Source organism: Vigna umbellata, chromosome 1 (assembly GCF_029865625.1).
Source record: "Vigna umbellata cultivar VRB3 chromosome 1, Vumbellata_1.0, whole genome shotgun sequence".
NCBI classification, from domain to species: domain Eukaryota; kingdom Viridiplantae; phylum Streptophyta; class Magnoliopsida; order Fabales; family Fabaceae; genus Vigna; species Vigna umbellata.
In genome coordinates, this window is record NC_142165.1 from 78,718,587 (window position 1) to 78,740,127 (window position 21,541).

Here is a 21,541-nt window from a genome sequence, read left to right on the forward strand (position 1 = left end):
AACGCCTAATTCACTACTTGATTATTTAGGTTTTATGCCCGCGTGCCACAAACCATGCATAATGTTTTGAACAGGATCTCCTTATCATATATGGGCTTCTAAATCATATTCACATTAATTGGCCCTCTCTCATTATTGACACCATGATGAAGGCACATAGATATCTAGTCTATAATTTACCCTATGCTCTTCTTGTGTCAAGAATTTGTGAATACAAGGAATGAATATTGTTGGAGAAAAGAAACTCGCTATTCAAGCAGCTAGTTCTGAAATTGAAGAAAACACCTTGTGAAAAATGGTTTTTGTCTCTCTTGGAAAAATCTTTGTTAATAAAGATGATGTTTAAAATGAAGATGATGATGATGAAGATACTCACATGGCTGAACCTGTCAATATAGCTAATCCATCTGAGTTGGTCCTTCCAATATTCCTTCATCATCCTCTCTCTCTATTGAGGAATAAATTACAAATGTAACTCACCAAATGGAGAAAATGAGCACTCTTCTACAAACAAGACATGAAGAGCTCATGGACCTACAATAGTCTCATCATACAATTGTAACTAGGCTTTTAGATAATTTAGATACCAAGCTTAACAAAATTGAGAGTCACTATGACCTCAATCTTTATGGTGGTACTAGTCCTGATATCTAATATGTTGTATTTCCTTAGTATTGTCTCTTTGAGAGTACAAAATTGGTTCTGAGGAAGCTCTTGTGTTTAAGTGATTGCTTGATCAAGTTCTTAAAGAAGGAGAAACTTATTCTTAGTGTGTCTAACGTGAAAGCGGTTCTCTACCAAGTTGTTCAAGTTGTGCTTCATTCCCTCGTGTGTCGAAGGAAGGTTGATAACTATCAGATTTTGCACCTATAATTGTGTTTAGAAGTCTAGGTTAATGTATTTTAGTCTTTAATTTTTTAGAATTAGGATAGATTTAGGTTTTTCTTTAAAATATTTAGATTTGTAAAATTGTAGTTAAAATTAGGTTTTTAGGAGTATTTTTAGTGTTTATTCATAAATAGGAAATTAGTATTTTTTTTAGAATTATTTTCTTTATTTATTTTTTTGTTTAGATAGGCTTTTATTTTCCTTAATTTCTAAAAAGATTTTCTTTGATTGTTGATTGAATTTTTTTTGGGCTGTTGTTTTTCTTTTTGAAGGGGTCCAGACTATGCATCTCATTTGGAAGCTTTGGGTTGCTACGCTTTGGTCTTTGATGTTGCTACAATTAGGCCACTACAATGCTTGGATGACTTAATCTGAAATTTCAGGATTGGGCCTTGATTGGGCTGGTTGTTCTACACTACTGGATTTAACGCTGCTGATTGAAGACGTTGTCGGGTCGCTACTGCTGCAATGGAACTCCAACTTTAGTGCAACTATGCCATTTTGGGATTAATGAAACGTAGAGTTTTGTTGGCAGCTGCTGCCTTTGGAGGGGGCAATGTTTGAAAGCCTCATTTTCCCATTGTGGAAGCCTCGAGCTAGGGTAAAGCAAAGAGCGAGAGTGGAAGTGCAAAGCTCGGAAGCTTCATAGCTCGTGCCACTTACCCAAAGAGGAGAAAGATGATCGGAGGCACGTGCGGGGAGGCTCAATCGGCAGAATCGGTGAAGCTTGAAGAGGTTGGTCGGAGAGCTTAAACAAAAGAATGAACAGTGGTTGTTCGATCAAGAATAAGAAGCATCTTCAAGGTTTCCTATTTTTCTTTCATTTTCTCTTTGCTTTTCTTCTTCGACCCTATATAAAGGGGCTTCCACCATGTAACACAGACACTTTCATACTTTACACTTCTACACACTTTCAGACTCTACAGTTTACATTCTTTAGTTTAGGTTTTTTTACGCTTTCTATAGAGTAAGCTTCCGTTCTTCTAGCATTTAAACGAAAACTTACGGTGGTGACAGCCCGTGGTGGCTTCGATTGCGTCTTGTTCGGTACCTTTTTCTTCTACTCTTAATTTCTCATTAATAAAATGTCTTTTTCATTGATGTGTTTCTGTTGTGTCTGTTTTGTGATTCTGAGTTTGATTTTGTTTAGTTTTTATGTAGTGTTTGTTGTTTTACATTGAAAAATTTTGATTTCGATTCTGTGACAACACACAGTTGAAATTCCTTAGGGAATTACATGACTCCACAGTGAGCATGACTTATCGAGATGTCTTCTCGAGTTGGAGATGAGTCCAATGAAAGTAAAATATTGTAATTCGTATTTTGTTTCTTTCAGTTCATTTCAATTAGGATTTTATATGTTTTAGATTAGATTGCATGTTTCAATTGCATTTAGATTAGATTTTGCATCTGGTGATGATTAGAAACTTGAATTAGGAGTTGAATTTGCTGTAATTTGGTATAGTAAGTAGACATTTACACAATCTAAGTTCTGATTTGGAACTTAAATACCACATAGTGGGTATAACTGTCGAAGATGTCTTTCTGAGTGGTAATGACTACTTTTCTACACTAACTTTGGCATTTTTTATTCTGATTCATGGTTCTAATCAACCAATTTGTTTCTACTTATTAGTTTAGGTGTTTCCTCATTTGATTTCAGTTTCAGTTGAGAGTACTGGCATGATTGTTCTTGGTTACTTCTGTTTAGAGTAGGATTTGATGATTCATTTTAGGTTTATGTTTTACATTTAATTCAAATTTGATGCTTAGTTTAGGAATATTTTTTGACTGTTAATGCATTCTTTTAGACTTAGATATTGCTTCTTTTATGCATTTTTGTTTCAAAGATTTTATTTCCTTAGTTTTTAGCATTTGAGTTCTGTTTAGATTGTATCATATCTGTTATGTTTAGATTGTAGGAAGTTATAGTAAATAGGTTTTATTTATGTTTTGATACTGTTATTTTTTTATTATATTTTAATTTCTTTATTCTTTTAAATAGATTTTAGTTTAGACTAGTTTCAATTCTTTTATTTTAGTTTCATTCATTTTAAATGTCCCCACCTGTTTAGTAGTTAGTAAGTAAATAATTAGTAAATAAATATAAGACCTTAACCATACACTTTAATCTTAATTAGCTGAGTCCTAGGATTGATATTCTGGTTGCCCTATGCTATATTAGTGGGGACCAGACTTTGTGCTGCCTTAGGCGACTAAAAGGCAGTTTAACAAAGGTGTTTTGTTTACTGTTTAGTTCATTATTCATCTTATAACATCAAACTGATTTTAGTGAAAAGTTAATCACTTATTTTAAAGTGAAAAGTTAACAATTGGACGTAGAATCTTTTGATTCAAACCAGTATAAAAATCATCTATGTGATTTTCCTTATCTCTGCATCTCCTTACTTTAATCTAGTCGACGAATTTTATAAAAGGGAAAACAAGAATTTTAATAGAACTAATTCACCCCTCCTCTCTTGTTCTTGTGCCTGATTACACGCACTTAAACATTCTGATGCGTCATACCAATTCCTACAACGGTGGTACACTGGTGTGAGAAAGTAAAACTATGAGTGGTAGTTCAAAAGAATAGGGAAAGTTATAACATCCGTAAACATATCACCTATTCTAAAAATGATTCAGAACCCACACCACACATTATAAACAACTAGCAATGCAAATTAACAAACGAAACTAAGCAAGCTTGAAGAACCTTAGAAACATGAATATAAGGCCTAAAGTTATGAGTTTCCCTCTTTGCTGAGTAATCTTACCAGGATCTTGAGTGTGGATTCACGGACAAGTGGAAAGATTTTAGTGGTGGTTTGAGAGCTCTTGCAAGTCAAATTGAAATTCCTTACTGTTCAAACAGAATGACTTAGTTTTCAACACCAAGAGGGGGGTGAATTGGTGAAACACAAAAACAATGTTTTCTTTAAATCTTTTTCGCAAAGTAGATGCCTTTAAAAGCTTTCTTGAAACACAAGGAAAAATAAAAAGTCGACTGAATGTAACAGAGTAGGAATAGAAAGATCAAGCATTGAGTTTTTATACTGGTTCGGCCAAGCCTACATCCAGTGTCCTTCCACCACAGGAAGCAAATGCACTATAATGATCAAGGTTTTTACAACAAGGCTTTTATAGCGACATCCACGTCAAAAATATAAAACATCTCTCTAACCCTCTAATCAAAATATAGGCATATACAAACAAAGAACAACAACAAGATGTCCCCTCTCCTATAGTCTTTAATGACTTTGAACAATCCTCAAAGTCCAGAACGTTGCACGTTCTCTTCTTGTAGTCACAACAGGGCAACTTCAATCTTCACAAGATTGATAGAAACTGATCATGAAATAGACACCTCAAGTGCAGATTGATCAGACAATAAGAGCACACAGATTCTTGCTCGTCAATCAATCAACAAAGATAAACACCACAGTCTTCTTGATGAATTCTTGGAGCTTTCACACTTTCTACAAGAGATCAATAATCTGAAAGAAATCAATTAAATTGTTAGAATCACAAAAGTTCTTGCATAAATCAAATTCGTGTCAATTTATAGCAATTCGCAACTCTGATGCATTTTAATTGACTTTGCTACTAATGTAGTCGAATATAACAAAACAGTTATAACAGTTAGTAGCAATCAATGCAGTTAATTGAATGGACAATTAATGCAGTTGAATCACAATAAATGCTTGGTCAACATATTTAAAAATATAGTCGTTGTAACATTTAATTCAAGCATTAACAGAATTTCAAAACTGTAACAAACTTAGTCGAATGCAGGTTGTATGTAATCGACTATACAATACAGTTAAACAAAGTTTTGAAGAACTTTCTCTTCAACAATCCTCATAGCACACTTTGAAAAAGTTTTTGCAAAGCCACGAGTTTTAATCGACTTACTTCATAATGAAGTCGACTTAAAACTGTTGTTTTGCCACATTATAAGTTCAACAAAAGTGCTTGTGGTTTTCCTTTTCTAAAACAAATGTCATGCATTTATAGATAAGATCTCATGTAAAACATAGTGAATTGCAGCAATGACAGAATCAACACAAACATGTTCTCAAATAATCATGAAAGTAATGAACATGTAACACATAAACACATGTGTTATTAATTATGTGTTGTCATCATCAAAAACCAGAAACTCTGAGATTGTAGGTTCAGCTAAACCAGTGCTCCCCCTATCAGCAATCTCAACACTTATTATTCAAAGGGGGAAGATTCACCTCCAAAAGACTCTTTAACGCTCAAGTCAATAAGAGAGTTTAGGATGTATGAGTATGAGTATGAGATATTGGGTGAGTATTAAGTGAGTATACCTTGGGGAATACTAGTTGTATTTATAGGATAACATGAGTCGTGGACCTATGTTCCCATTGGAATAATAATTACCTCTAGCATATAATAACAATATAATTATAATAATAACATAATAACACCTTATCATAAATAATAACAATAAACAAACTATATTTAAAACTTTTTAATAAAACATTGATTATTTGTGTTAGTTAGGCGCACAAAAATATTTTTCATTTTAATAATATTTATAAGGGTTGAGCAATGGTTGAGTTGGGTCACATTCGGGTTTAACACGACCAATCAAGCATAATTCAAAATTATCATTTTAAATTAATATCTGAACATTTCAAGTTTCGAGTTATTCAATTTCTGATAATATAAAATACTAGTACATGTGGATGGATAACGAGTTATCTAGATTTAACGTTACAAAGAAGAAAACATGTCACCAACCAAAGAAGAAGGTGTCACTCGCTTGCATTCCACAAACGCAACTATAAGACCTGGGGAAATGTAGGGTGTTAGAATTGATGGACTTTGTTTCTCAACACTAAGAGGGGGGGTTGAATTCGTGTTTTATAGAAACTTGCACTTTTTAAATCGCAAATTATAAGGTTCTTGAAATCTTTCTTGTGCAGCAATCAACTGTGTTGCAATGAAATAGTACAAGTAAATGCAATTACAATGAAAATGTAAAGAGATAGAGGAGAGAAAAACAAACACAGTTTTTATACTGGTTCGGCCTTAATGCCTACATCCAGTCACCCTCCCAATCAACCTTAGATTGGAGAGTAATTCACTATAATTATCAGAGTATTACAGCCAAGGCTTTACAGAGAAACTCTTAAATGTAAACACCTCACAAACTCTCAATCAAATATAGAACAACAAAAGCTGCCAATACAGAACAACCTGTCCCTGTTGCAGCAAACCCTTTGAGATATCCCTCAAAGTCAAGAGTGCAACACTCTTCTTCCTGACACTCACGTACAGGGAAACAACAAATCCAAGATTGCAAGTCTTCTCTCTTGATCTATCAAGATGCACCTTCACTTGTGCAAAAAGGATCAGTCAATACAGTCCAGTATTCGTCTTCTCAAGAATGCTTTAAAATTATCTAATTCTTCTCGTTCTTGATTCTTGGAGCTTTTTGATCAATCTGTAAAATCTCTCAAATGAATTCAATCAAATATGAAAATGTAAGTATGATCAATCGTTACAGATTTTTAAACAATGCGCCAATATATAGTTTACATCAGTCCTAACGCAAAGTAATCGATTACTAAACTTATGTAATTGGTTACATTAAACAGATGTAACAGAATTACAACAACTTTAGCTCTTAATTGAATACGTAATTAATGTAATCGATTTTCATTAAATGTTGGTCAAACACATTTAAAAATATGACCGTTATAGTAGTTATGACAAGCAAGAAACCAGTTTTCAAGCATAACAAACTTAATTGAATACATAAAGCATATAGTCGATGAAGCTTCAACACTTAACAGAATTTTGAAAACTTTTCTTTCCAAAGATTCATCATAGCACATTTGAAAATGATATATGCAAACACACGAGTTTTAGTTAATTAAACAACTAATGTAATCGATTCAAACTAGTTGTTTTGCCACAGTTCAAAAACATAAGATGTTTGATGACCTTAGTTGTTTACTACAACACTGTAATCGATTTTATCACTCAGATATGCTTTTTGTGCATGTGGTATTCATAACACAGAATCATACATTGTGCAAACACAGATATAATCACATCATAAACACGATAGTATGCAGTCACAATAGTATGTTCAACATATGCATTTATCATACATTTTATGCAATTTCAAATCAACATATGTATTGATATAACACACAGAAACTCCTTTATGTTGTGACTTGACAACATTCATGTGTTGTTATTATCAATGTGTTATCATCATCAAAAATCAATCATAACAGGGATTGGGTTCAGCTATCACATGTGCTCCCCCTATCAACATATGGCTTATGAATAATATTGTAATAAGAATTGAGTAAGTTTTAATGGAATTTACATGTTATCATAAGTGTTGTGTAGCTCATGTAGTGAGAGTTCTATGATGGGTTAAGTGGTCACGTGTTCAGGTTTTTAGTAGAACACAAAGTTTTATATTATTATTTATTTTATTGATATAAGCGCAACACATGTTATTGTATGGTTGTTAAATTTGTGATGTGTGATATTCTCAATGTGATGTGTTAGCTTGTTGGTAGAGATGGTTGTCTAGGATTGAATGGATGTGAGTTTAAATCCTAGGGAGTGAGGTTTGGTGCGAAACCTTTGTTTTATTTTATTTATATTTTTCTAATAAGAGTAAGAATGTGTTTTCCCTTTTCGTAATTGAGGTGCAAAAATTATAATTAGATAGAGCTATCAAAATGGGTTACAACTCGTGGGCCAACCCAGCCCACCACAAGTTCGAGCCGTGTTTGGTTTGAAAAAAATGTATTTTTTTGGTGCGGGTCAATTTTCAACCCGGCTCATTCGGGTTGAACCCGTGGTGGGTCGAGTTGGCTCACCAACCCACCTAATTTTATTTTATTAATTTATTATCTTAGGAAACCCTAAAAAATACTCTCCTAACTCTACTCTCGTGAATCTCTCACAATGCTTTTACAGTGCTCTCACTTCACTATTGATCATCCCCAACCCCCAAACCAGGTTACTTGTTAATTGCCTCATATTATATTTGGAAAAATCCTTATATTTCTTAAGACCATCAAGTACACAATCTCAGTAATTTCAACTACTATAGTTTTATCAGGATTTACTCTAAAACAGTGACCATTGCATTCATAAAAAGGGTTATTAGCATTCCGACAATCGGGATGCACTGCCGTTCCCTAGACATGTCACACAGAGAATTTATCCCCTGATCTGTTGCGTTACCGCATAGCAAGCAAACACATTTTCGCCAAAAATCCTAATGAAACCTCTTACTTCAAAAATTGAAAGCAACAAGTAGCGAAAAGAGATATTTGAATTGAAAGAACATATATTACAAGTAAAATCGAAATAGAGGAATCTATTGTTGCTTAATATTGGGTTGCAAAAAGTTTGTAATTTTAATTTTTTTTATTTAAAAAAATAATTAACTTAGTCAGTGAGTTAACCTGTTTAAATCACCAACCCATGGTGAATCGAGTCGGATTCAAATTTTTTTGGCTCGCTAATAAATGAGCTGGATTTGATTGGCTCACTAAGTTATTAACCCTTGGTGGGCCGGGTCGGGTCGGGTGACCCGTTTTGACAGCACTATAATTAGGAGTGTAGGAAGTAAAGATATGCCCTTTAAATAATATAAGCTGAAAAATAGAAGATTGAACATGGAATTTAGCAATTATGATTTTAAAAACCAGTTGATATTTTTGGAAGCATTACTTAGGTGGTTTCTTTTAGTTTATAATAGATTTTGATTTTTTTTTAAATGGATTTTATTGAATTAGAAATACAAAGAGAGAGTAGAAGGAAAGACACGTAAAAATTGAGAAGAAAAGAAAGAGAACATCGTGAGGCAAAGAGACTAAAAGTTTAAAGGGGAGAAAGGAATTCCTAGATAGATAGTAAAAGTGTGAGAGACTGTGGGTTAGCTATGATTTTGTCTTAGATAAAGTCCTATAATTGGTTAAAATTCGGGAAGCTTACTTTATATATTTAAATATTTATTTGATTAATATTAATTTTGAATGAGTGCGTGTGATTCTTGAGGTGAATTATGAGATTGTGGAAGTCTCTATACCATGGAAATTTTACTCTATGACCAATAAATGTTGGTTCTCGTTTATCCGCACACATGAATCTAATTTTGGAAGGTAAATATTTAAATAATGGTTTAAAGAAAAGTGAGTAAGCTCTGTAAAAAAAATTGGAATTAGAGACTTAAAGAACAAATTTGGGATTAGGTTTTTCCTTTTAATTATAATTTTAAATTATAATTAGGAATTGATTACAGTTAGGGTTTCTTTTAATTACTTTTAAATCCCTAATTAAATTGAGCCCTACCCAAATCATATTTCCCTTATCCCTAATCAAGTCGATGCACTCTTAAAAACCGTAATCAAACTATCTTCGCCAATTGTGGTGCCTATCTCGCGGACAGATCCAACCTTGGGGTGTCCTTGTGGGTTTCGTAGAGCTTTCTTTTTATCTTGGTTTGAACTCGCTAATACTGATGGAGCAGGATGATGACATTGTGTTGGGCGTTATGGCGCAAGGAGCGGTGGCTAGAGGGAGGTTTTTTCTTTTCCTTTTTTGGTTACGGGTCATGCTTCACTGGAAGGGAAGACTCCATTCTTCTATTCTGTTCTAGGTTGCTTTGTAGGGAAAGAGAGGCGATTTTTGGTGGCTCAAGCGCGATGCTTTCTTCGCGACAACTGGTGCTTCACGTCTTTGCGGTGAGCTTCCGGTGGAAGGTACGAAATTTTGCAACGCGAGGATCTCGTCCTCTAGTGTCTTTGTGGTGACAAGGGCTTGGATGGGATTCGCATTTCAAATCAGAGTTGAAATTAGGTTATATTATTTGGAGCTTTCTGGCTCTTGCAATTTGGGGTTTCCGTTCTTCCATTTTCGATCTTGTAATTTGGATTTAGGGTTTCGAATTAGGGATTTTGGGGTTTTTGGTTCTTGCGATTTGGGGTTCTTGTTGGTGGTTGCGAGCTGCGTTTGGGCAAGGGTTTGTAGTGCGTTTTTGCAAGTGTATGTTGACCGTTGAATGAGATGTAGACCGCGATGCGTTTTTGGGTCTCGATCTCACGACTTGGAGTCGCCTTTTCTATTAGTTCGTAGTGGGTTTGGGGTTGACGAAGGGTTGTTTCCCTTGATTGTGGTGAGCAATCAGGGTGGTTATTGGCAACGTCACAAATGGACCGTTGGATTGTTCGATCTGGGCCTAGTTGGACCTACAGGGCCTTAGTTTGGACTTTGCAAGAGATGAAAACATAAATAAATAAAAGTAAGAATAATAATAATCATTATTAAAATAAAATTTATGTCCATAAATAAGTACTAACTAATGGAAATGAAATTGAAATAAAATTAATTGGGTTTGAAAAGAAAATAATGTGGTTACAATGAGTATATGGATGAACAATTGAGTTGTTGCTTATGGCTTGATGTTGAGTGGTATACTTTTGTGAACTATTGTTTGAGTATATGGTTTGAAAACAAGTCTTTTAGCCACGAGGACGATCAAGTAACTCAAAAAACAAGAGGAGTAGGGGGAGGTTGAATAGTGTTATTGGAAAAGTTTTTTGCAACCGATATATTATAGCACCTTCGTCGAGGATGAATGATTTTACATAAATTGTTAAAAGCTCAACTTTGAAATCGATTTATCAATTAATTCTTTTCAAGTGTTATTCAGTAGTTAAGATATATTCGTTGCAATATTTTAATAAATCTTCATTTTTAATAAAAGTCGTTTGATATATAAATTTTTATATTAAAGATAAAATTGCAGCTGCAAGTTTTGTAAGAGAAGCGTTCAGAGAGAATAAAGTTGTAAGTGCATAAAGTTGTAAGTGCACATATAATTTTATATTGGTTCACTTCAACTGAGCTACGTCCAGTCTCCTTTAACCTTAAAGGGTTCACTATAATCTTCAATAAGATTACAACTGAGTATTTTCACCGCTCCTGGTATCCCTAGACGCAATTGTTATCTACCTGATGCACCATCGTCTAGTTGAGTTTCACTCACTCCTAGTTGCACAATATTCTTCATCACTCCTAGTATTTGATGAGTGCATATTAATGCCCTTATTGAGCATTTAATATTGAATTCTTAAATGGTTTCTGTACTTTAATAGAATATTTTAATTAAGATTTGCTATAATTGGGTTTATTTAGCATGAGATACAAAAACATGTTAAAAATAACTTTTAGTTGCATAAATATTCTTTATATATTTTGAGGTGTGTTGGTGTAGTTGCAGCTAAGTTGAGTTCATTGGCGTGTGAAAATAAATTGGTTAAAGTTTCATAACACCTTAAAGATAAATCCAAGAATAGTAAATAATCAAGACCACAAGGAGTCAATCCAAGCATAGCATAAAAAAGTGAAGAAATTTGGCTAAGCCAAGAAGAGGGAAGATGCAACAAAAATGAGATCTTGCTATTTTCTCTATTTTTTTCTACCGAAGAACTTAGATAATTAATAAATGTTTATGATTAAAATAATTTGGAAAAAATATATCTTAAGATATTTTATTTGATATTGTTAAATAATTACCTTATTTAACTATATCAATATAATATTTACCATATCTTTTTTAATATAGCATATATCTTCTCAAATATTTTTAGATCTCCATAACAATCAAATATATTTTGAAGATATTGAATTATATAGAAGATAATTGGAAAAGATTAAATTATCATAAAGAAGATTACAACAACAGAAAGCTAGAAACAAAGCCTAATCCAATTTCTATATAAAGAGACTTAGAAAAACACATTAAGGAGCTTAGGAACCCTTTGGGGGTTCAAATTTCGTCCACCCTCTATTTTTTCATGTTCTCCACCCTTATATTTTCATGTTATATGAACATTCCATGGAGTGCTAAGACTTTGGGGTTGATTGTGCTGTAATTTCTTAACTGGATTTTGAGCTTAGATGAATAAATTTGTTAGTTCTTTTGATTCTTGTTGTAATTTATTTTTATCTATGTCTTTTGTTTCTTAATCAAGTAAAAGTAATGATTTTTAAATTATAGCAATTTAGCATGGTGTCAAATCTACATAACATATCAATCATATCAGCCAAGGGTTTATAAATTTAATTCAGATTTTACTTTGATTAAAGTTAGAAACTTTCATATATGATTGAATGACTTTTTGCCAATAATTGAGAATGTACTTTGATTAGTGGTAAAAACTTCAACAAGAATTAATCAAGAATGTACTTTGGTTAATTAACTTTTTACTTCATATAAAAGGTAAAAGAATAGACATGATTAGGTATAGTAATATTTAATTGAGAATGTACTTTGGTTAAATTTACTATGATTAATCTATAAAGTTCTTGCTTTTAATTGAGGATGTACTTTGATTAAGAGTGAGAACCCTTACAAATTAATTGAGAATTTACATTGATTAATTTGAAAATCTAAGATAATAATTAAATGAACTATAATCTTTAGATAACCAATGATGAACCCTATTTTGAAAAAGTAGTGAAATAAACCTATTTTTTTTATCTTTTTAAATCTTTTTATAAATTTCTTTCTCTCTATGTTTTATTACTTCATTCTTTAATCTTTTCTTTATCTTTATCTTCTTTACTATTTTACTAACCCTTTTGTATAGCTTTTATAAGAACTAATTTGTTAAGAATAAATTATGTGTTCGTTGGGAGATGACTTAGAGTTGAATTAAGTTGATCACGTCAACGACAACGTTATTAGTATCCCTATACGTGATCAATGTCACATCAATCTCCACAAGTCTGACACCTACCAATCAAAACCTCTTTTTACTACGTTTTTCGAGATTGTGGGGCTACTATACTTATAGGATGAGACAGTCAAAGGAATACAAATTTTCATTGCACATACAACCAAACTGAGATTGACATAATTGTAGCAACATAAAGACTCGAACGTATATCATGTTAAGTCTAGGAGGTTAGTATACTATACATGTTTGAGTACATCTCGACTACCTGGGCTAAGATGTACTCAACTTAAGTATACCCAACAAGAGCGACATCATATCGGCCAGATCATTAATAGTGAAAAAATTTGATTAAGTTAATCCAATGGCTAAAGCATATTGCATAGTGAAAAAACTAATCAAAGTAATTAACCACGTGGATCAAGCTCATTCAGGTAAAAGCACTTAAACAAGGTATAAATAGAATATACACGAGATAAATTAATTATGTTACATTTTACAACACTTAATATTATTTGAAACACTTGGTTGACTTGAACGTCGGAGTATCTCCTACAAACACATCTCATTCAACTTTAGAGAGACAAGAACCTAAGACATCTCAAAGTGAAAATGTGAGTTTAAAGTATGCCATGCACGTGAAGAGTTTTTTTTGTAAAGATGTTCATAAAATATATTTGTCCTTACAAAAACATCTTTGAAAGTTATTGTCAAAATCCAATTTTTTCTAGATAAATTAAATTCATCATAAAATAAATAAATAAATAAATAATCATAATTATTTTATCGATATTAATGAAAATAACTTTTGTACATTGTTGATCATATTTTTTTCTCTGACTTTTCAATTAAAATATTTACTCTATTTACACTTGTTAAAAATAATTCTAAACAAAATATTTTCGATGTTGTGTTTGTATAACATAAACTTTCTTGTTGTTGATAATGAGTAAATAGATTAGAACATCTCAAGAGTTCTTTTATAGATATAGTTTTTTTTTACTAATAAAATATAATATAAGAATGACTTGAGTCTGGGTCATGTAATAAAATACTCACATGTTCATTTATATAAAAATACTTATTTTTCTATCAGAAAAAAACAATACATTTGTTCAATACGCACTACCTTCATTTTTTTCCTTGTCTATAAAGTAAATGAATCACTAATTGTCGAGATGAAAAGAAAATACATAAACAAGAGCTATAAAGGTAAGGAAGAAGATAGTATAAATAACTTCATACTCTTATTTATTTTTAAATGAAATTTAAAATTTTATAAATTAAAATAATTAAAGTTTTCTTTTAGATTTATAATCTTGTTTAAAACATTTATAAAATATTTTTGTTTTAAAATGTTTCAAATTATTTTATAAAAATAATTACTCAATAATTTTGATCCATATCAGATTTCTCAATGGTTTCTCAATTGTGTGGGACTGCCAGTATTAATAACCGCTGTCTCCGAAAACAATTTCAGCGATCGATACTATTTTTGTTTTCTCTCTGACGACGACTTCATAATTCAGTGGGCAATTTAGCATTATTCTCTCCTTTTAAGTTTTCGGCGTGATAATTAAATCAATATTTGTATATAAAATTCCATGTTGTTAAATTGGTAAAAGTAATGGTTTATAATTTATCGGCTTTAACTATAGCCAATTGCATTGAAAATGTATTTGCTACATATACTCTATTAGATTACAAATTAACATTTTAACGAAATATTTATTCGTAATCAATACAAAATTCCACAGTATTCAGCGATAGTATAATATTCATAACTGTCTAAGTCTATCAATATTCAAATTCCATAAGGTTCAATGTATTAACATCCTATAAGCTAAGTCATTACTCTCTAAAAAAACTTATTCTTTTGCTTTTACCGTAACAGTCGATAAAATAATATTTTGATCGATAAAGATAAATAATCATATAGTCATCAAAATTATCAAGAATCAAAATGTCTACATTTTATTCAAGCTTCAGACGATGCAAGATAAAAAGTTTCATCAGTCCGATACAAATTCTTTAATTAATTTGTAAGATTTGTTGAGATTAAACTAAACTATCAACTGTAATAACTGTCTTATGACAGTTAGTTTTCTTACTTCTCTGCTACATATACTCTTCATACATTTTTCTTTCAGATAATGAGAAAACTACCTCGCTTTCTCTCTCTTTCTTTCATATACTTTTCCTTACTCTTCTTTTGAATAATTCTATTAAGTACGTTGGGTTAACAATGGTATCTAGAACACTTAGGTTCCGAAACCTGGTGAAGAGTTGCGAAGCACAAAACACATCAAGAAGAAAGTCCTGTGAGAGTAATGGCTCGAATGGTCACAACAATTTGTCCGTATTTGATGGCAAAGGTTATGATGATTGGTGCGTCAAGATGAATGCAATTCTTGGCTTCCAAGAAGTGGATGAGATAGTAAAAAAAGGTTTCAAAGAACCTTCAAAGGGTGATTCAGAAGAGATGAAGAAATTGTACAAGGAGAACAGGCGGCTTGACTGCAAAGACAGAATATTGTTACATCAGTGTATCTCTGCTGCAATATTCCAGAAAGTTTCAAAAGTTGTCACGGCCAAGGAGGTTTGGGACATTTTGCAAGAAAGTTATGGTAACTCTGGAAAAGTGAAGAAGATCATATTGCAATCTTTACAAAGGCAGTATGAACTACTGTGCATGGGGGAGCAGGAAACAATTGTGGAGTACATTGGAAGAATCCAAGTTGTGGTGAATGCGATGAGAGCATGTGACAAAATCGTGAAAGACAGGAAAATTGTTGAGAAGATACTCAGAATGTTAACTCCTCAATATGACCATATAGTCGTGGCCATAGAAGAATGCAAGGATCTTGAGACTATGAGGGTGGAAGAGTTGCAGAATTCTCTGGAAGCACATCAACAGAGACTGATTGAAAGGAAGAATGTGGAAAAAGGCATAAGTTAAGGCACAAATCAAGCCTTGCAAGCCAGGAATGATCAAAAGTTTAAAGGTCGTGGAGTTGGAAGGGGTAAAGGATAGTCACGAGGCGGACGAATTGGAGGCAGAAATAAAAATTCCTCTGAACAATCTGTTGAAGATAATGGCAGTGAGTAAAGAGAGGGAAACAAGAGAGGTGGAAGACAGTCAAGAGGTAGAGGCAGAAAGAGTTATGATAAAAGGAACATTCAATGCTACACATGCAACAAATATGGGCACTATTCTGCAGAGTGCTGGCACAATGAAACTACGAAGAAAAGCAAGAATGATGAAGCGACGAATCTTGCACAAGACATATGCGATTCAAAATTTGATCATGTGTTATTAATGAGCACGATGGAGCACATTGAAGACGAATTGCGCTAGAAATTAACACAGGACAGGTGTGGTCAAGAATTGAATTATATGCCGGACAGGTGTGACCGTGAAACAGACCACGCGTTGCTGTCAAACGCAACGAGCCATGCAGAGGAGGATTCGTGTTGGTACTTGGACACAGGATGTTCAAACCATATGACGGGCAAGAGAGAATGGCTGATAGATCTGGACACGAGCATTAAAAGAAGTGTGAGATTCGCAGATAACAGTGTGATCATGGTTGGAGGAGCTGGCAAGGTCTTGATCACTCGCAAGGATGAGAGATCTGCTTACATGTATAATGTGTGTCCCAACAGTGAAGAGTAATTTGTTGAGTCTGGGACAACTTCTAGAGAAAGGTTACATAATAACAATCACCTGCGGATTTTTGGGTCTGTGTGCTGCAAACACATTCCAAATGAGAGAAGGAAGAAGTTGGATGATAAAAGTGAAACCTTCATGCTTATTGGCTACCATCCAACAGGTGCTTATAGGTTGTTCAGTCCAAAGAAGAAACAAGTTATTATCAGTAGAGATGTGATAGTAGATGAAGGTGCTACGTTTGATTGGAAGAAGGCTCAGGCAGACGAGAAACCAAGATCATTGCCTAGCTAGTTGGAAAGACAAAAATTATGGTGTTGAGCAGGCTGGTACTAATGATGAAGCCAATAGTAGAAGACCTCAAAGAGTAAGATTTCCCTCTATAAGACTAGCAGACCACGAAGTGTTTGCAGATAGTGATATAGTAGATTCTGATGATCTTGTCCACCTTGCTTTCTTGGCTGATGCATAAACTCTTACTTGGAGGCAAGAAATTGATGTAAAGGAGTGGAAAGAAGCGATGATGGAGGAGCTGAAGGCAATTGAGAAGAACAGAACCTGGGAGATGGTAGAGCTACCTCAACACAAACAATCCATTGAGGTAAAGTGGGTGTTTAAAACCAAGTACAAACCGGATGGAGGCATAGCAAAGATTAAAGCTAGACTGGTTGCAAAGGGTTTTTTGCAGAAAATTGGAATTGACTTCACAGATGTCTTTGCACCAGTTGCAAGACTTGAGACAGTGAGATTAGCTGTTGCTGTGGCCAGTTTTAAGAGTTGGAAAATTTGTCAAATGGATGTGAAATCAGCGTTCTTAAATGGTCCACTAGAAGAGGAGGTCTATGTGAGACAACCCCCTGGATTTGATAAGAAAGGTGAAGAACATAAGGTATATAGGCTAAACAAAGCCTTATATGGGCTTAGACAGGCACCTCGGGCCTGAAACAACCACATCAATGCATTGGAGTATATGTGAAGTTAGTTGGACAGCAATGTACTTTGTTGATATGCTTGTATATAGATGATCTTCTTGTGACTGGAAACTCTGAAGGTGAAATTGAAGAGTTCAAGAGGAGAATGAAAGAAGAGTATGATATGACTGATCTCGGCAACCTGAGTTACTTTCTGGGGCTGGAGTTTGTGCAGACAGTGAATGGAATGTACCTTCATCAAAGAAGATACATTAACGAGGTTTTGAAAAGATTCAACATGAAAAACTGTAACAACACCTCAATTCCAGTCATGGCTAATATGAAACTGTCTAACCATGAAGATGAGAGAAAGGTGGATGCAACTTTGTTTAAGCAAATAGTAGGATCACTCAGGTACCTTTGTAATAGCAGACCTGACATTAGTTATGGAGTTGGGCTGGTGAGTAGATTCATGAGTGATCCAAGGCAGTCTCACCTTGCAACTGCCAAACACATCCTGCGCTACTTAAAAGGGACAACAGGCTTCGGTCTTTTCTTCCCTAAGAAATTTGACAACATAAATGGAGTATTGGAGGCATGGTGTGATTCAGATTGGTGTGGTGACAAGGTAGATAGAAAGAGCACGTACGATTACTTGTTCAAGTACTTGGGAACACCAATTTCTTGGTGTTCTAAGAAGCAGAACGTGGTTGCTTTTTCCTCATGTGAAGCTGAGTATAATATTGCCTCTGCAGAAACAACATGTCAATGTGTGTGCTTCGAGACAATCCTTGATGAATTGAAGCTTGAGTATAGAAAACCAGTGAAACTTTTAGTAAACAATAAATTTGCTATTAGTTTGTCAAAGAACACAGTTTTCCATTGAAGGAGCAAGCACATAGAAACTAAGTTTCCCGTCTTGAGAGATCAAGTCAACAAAGGGAGATTGGAGTTGATACATTGCTCTAAAAAAGAGCAAACTGCTGATATTTTTACCAAAGCTTTGAGACAAAATAGATTTGTAATGTTGAGGGAATCACTGGGTGTTAAATCCTTATAGAATTTAGTTTAAGAGGGGTGTGTTGATATTAAACTAAACTCTCAACTGTAATAATTGTCTTATGACAATTAGTTTTCTTACTTCTCTACTACATATACTGTTCATACATTTTTTCTTTCGGTTAATGAGAAAACTACCTCGCTTTCTCTCTCTTTTTTTCATATACTTTTCCTTTACTCTCCTTCTGAATAATTCTATTAAGTATGTTGGGATAACAAGATTGTCTGCATATAATTGACTTACAAATCCCAATTAAAATTATGATATAACAGGCAAACCTTATCTTATATGAATGTAGGTTGAATTTGGTGTTGTCAAAATGATGTTTCCATGACAAAGGTATTGTAAAGATGGTTTTAGTACTACGAAAGAAACTTTGGAGAGAACATTGTCTATTGTTGAACAACGTTGCGTATTATAGATACAGGTTCAAGTGTGAAGGTTTCAATGCTATAAGATAAAAAGTGCATAAATGTCATTTTAAATAGATTAAAATATAGGTTTTCTATACTATGGAACTAGTAAGTATTGAATTTTCTATATCAGTTATAGAAAATTTTCTTTTTATGAGTTAAAGTCACAATCAATATAAAAAAACAACCTTATAAAATTAATTACAGTACATTGATCTAGCCCACGATTTATAAAGTCAATTTTAAAAAAAAAATCCAATGTTTGCCTAGCAACCCTTAGTAAAGAGTAATAAAAAATTAAAAATGTTGACATAGTATAACGATCCAAATCAGGGGGAAACACAGTTTGTCAAAAAAATTTCCAAAACGCATACTGAAGACTAAGTTATCAAAATAAAACATATGATACTTTTATTAAAGTTTAACATTTAAAACTTTAAAATAAATGAGTTATATGTTCAACTCGGAAAATAATAAAAGTACATATAAAATTCTTATTTAAGGTCTCCACTGCAAATTTACGCATTACATTGCTCCATTTTCATTTGTTACATCATTTATTCTCATATAACATCCCGCATTATACGATCATAGCATTCATATGCACAAACACAAGCAACAGGGTGAGCTAACTAAAACAAACATACACATAATCCACAGAATGTTAACCTTTTTGCCTAGAGCCCAACCGACATGAAATCAACCCTAGATTCTTGTGCCACAAAGCTAGCTCTACTTCCTCAAGCTAAACTTATAACCCAAAGAAAAAGAAGCTTTTCTTTGAACTTCATGAACTTCATCATCATCTTATTAAATAAAAAGAAGTTTTTATTCTTCTTCCTTTGAACTTCATAAACTTATTAAAATTTTTTAACGAAGAGACTCATTTCTTCATTATCTTCAGAGTCATCTTCTTTAAGATTTTTATTGAATTCTACTTTGAACGTTATGTTCTTTTTCTTTCCTTTTTCTTCATCCTCGTTCAGTCTCCCAAGATCTAGTTCATATTCTCTCAACTTACCGAACAATGCAGCCATTGACATAGTGTTGAGATTTTGTGACTCATTGATTGGAGTCACCTTTGGTTGCCAAGACCTGTCCAAAGATTTAAGAATTTTTATATTAAATTCATTAATTTCAAAGGACTTACCTAACCCAATGAGATGATTCACTATATGTGTGAAGCGCTTCTGGACACCTATAATTGTTTCCCCTTGCTTCATGTGTAATATCTCATACTCTTGGATTAGAGTATTTCTTCTAGATCTTTTAACATCATCAGTTCCTTTATGGGTGACTCTCAGCATCTCCCACATTTCTTCAGCATTTCTAAAGGTTGAGGTCCTGTAAAACTCATCAACAATTAGAGTAGGTGATATAATATTACGAGCCTTAACATCATGTTGGGATCTTCTTCTATCTTTAGCATTCCATTGTTCTCGAGGTTTGGGTTCCTGCAAATTGTTAATAAATATAGTATGAACAAAAGGACCATTTGTGACAGTTTCCCAAATCTCACTATCAATAGATTCCATGAAAATTTGTTTTCTCACTTTCCAAAAAGCATAGTTTTCTCTAGTAAAAAATGGAGGTCTACTGATAGAGGCACCCTCAGCAAAGGTTTGATATTGCTCTGTCATTTTGAATGATTATGAAAGCAAGCTTTGATACCAATTGTCAAAGTGGTGCAATAGAATAGTTAACACATTCAACAAACCAAGAGGGGGATAAATTGGTTTTTTATCGCAAATCGTTCTTTTAATAATTTTCTCACGTAAATATAAATTCCTTAACACAATTTAAACAAATTTAAAGAGTAAGGAAGAGAGAAAATTGCATAGGTAATTTTTATACTAGTTTGGATCATAGAGATCCTACATCTAGTTGTTAATCTCAACCGAGAATTAACGCTTCACTAGCACAAACCAACAAATTGTTACAATCACAAAGAAAATAAACAAGTTGACGGATAGAACACCTTTCTTGTTACCCCAAGAAATGAAACTCACTTCTTCTCTAACCCACAGGGATGAACACCTCCTCCGAATGCTTCATGAAGGATGACCACCTCCGTTGAATATTCACAAAGGATGAACACCTCCTTTGAATCTTCACAAAGGATGACAGTCTTTCAACTCAACAACAACAACACTCAATCACATTCCTAGTGAAAGTTCTCCCTCTATGCCAACACGCCAAGTTCTCAAAGCCACAACACAAGGGTTACACAAACCCTAGAACACTTATCACCGCATACTATAGATAAGAATTTTGAAATACACTTATTTCGTATGTTGTATATTAAAATGAGAGTCTCAATCAAATTTATAGATATCTCACTCAAGGTTACCTCCAAAAATTCGTTGTCAGTTGTTTAGCATGTAATAATCGATTATCTAGATATGGTAATCGATTATGACTTAATGAATCCAACACGGTTAAAAACTTGCTTGAAAAATCTCATAATTGTTCGGGATAATCAATTATGGTAAGTCATAATTGATTATTGATAATCGATTATCATAAGTGGTAATCGATTATCTTGAGTATAAAATGAGGTTTTCTGATTCAAAACGACTTTTAACGCAACCTAAGGCAAACAATACATAGAATCAAATATAAATCACATCTTATACATCAATCTACTAAATTACAAAAACTTTAATAAAAAAATAAGTCTTCATGAAAATCTTCCTACAATAAGAACACTTGAGACTTGACTTTGAGACATCATCAAAATTTCTACTCTTCAGCTTTATGCTAACAATATGTTTTACTCAAACAATGTTTAAAGAAGTAGATGTCTTGCAATCATATCGTTTAAGGAAAGCACTAAGCACTATCAA

The 21,541-nt window shown here is 33.2% G+C and overlaps 1 protein-coding gene across 1 annotated transcript; it reads right to left on the bottom strand.

Annotated features, from left to right (window-relative positions):
- Positions 1-19,770: 19,770 nt before the first annotated feature.
- LOC148206504 (uncharacterized) lies at positions 19,771-20,230 on the bottom strand. The gene is made up of 2 exons (XM_088108024.1): positions 19,846-20,230; positions 19,771-19,790 (listed from the first exon to the last, which is right to left on the bottom strand). The coding sequence occupies exons 1-2, from the start codon at positions 20,228-20,230 to the stop codon at positions 19,771-19,773; spliced, it is 405 nt and encodes a 134-aa protein (XP_087964150.1).
- Positions 20,231-21,541: the final 1,311 nt, after the last annotated feature.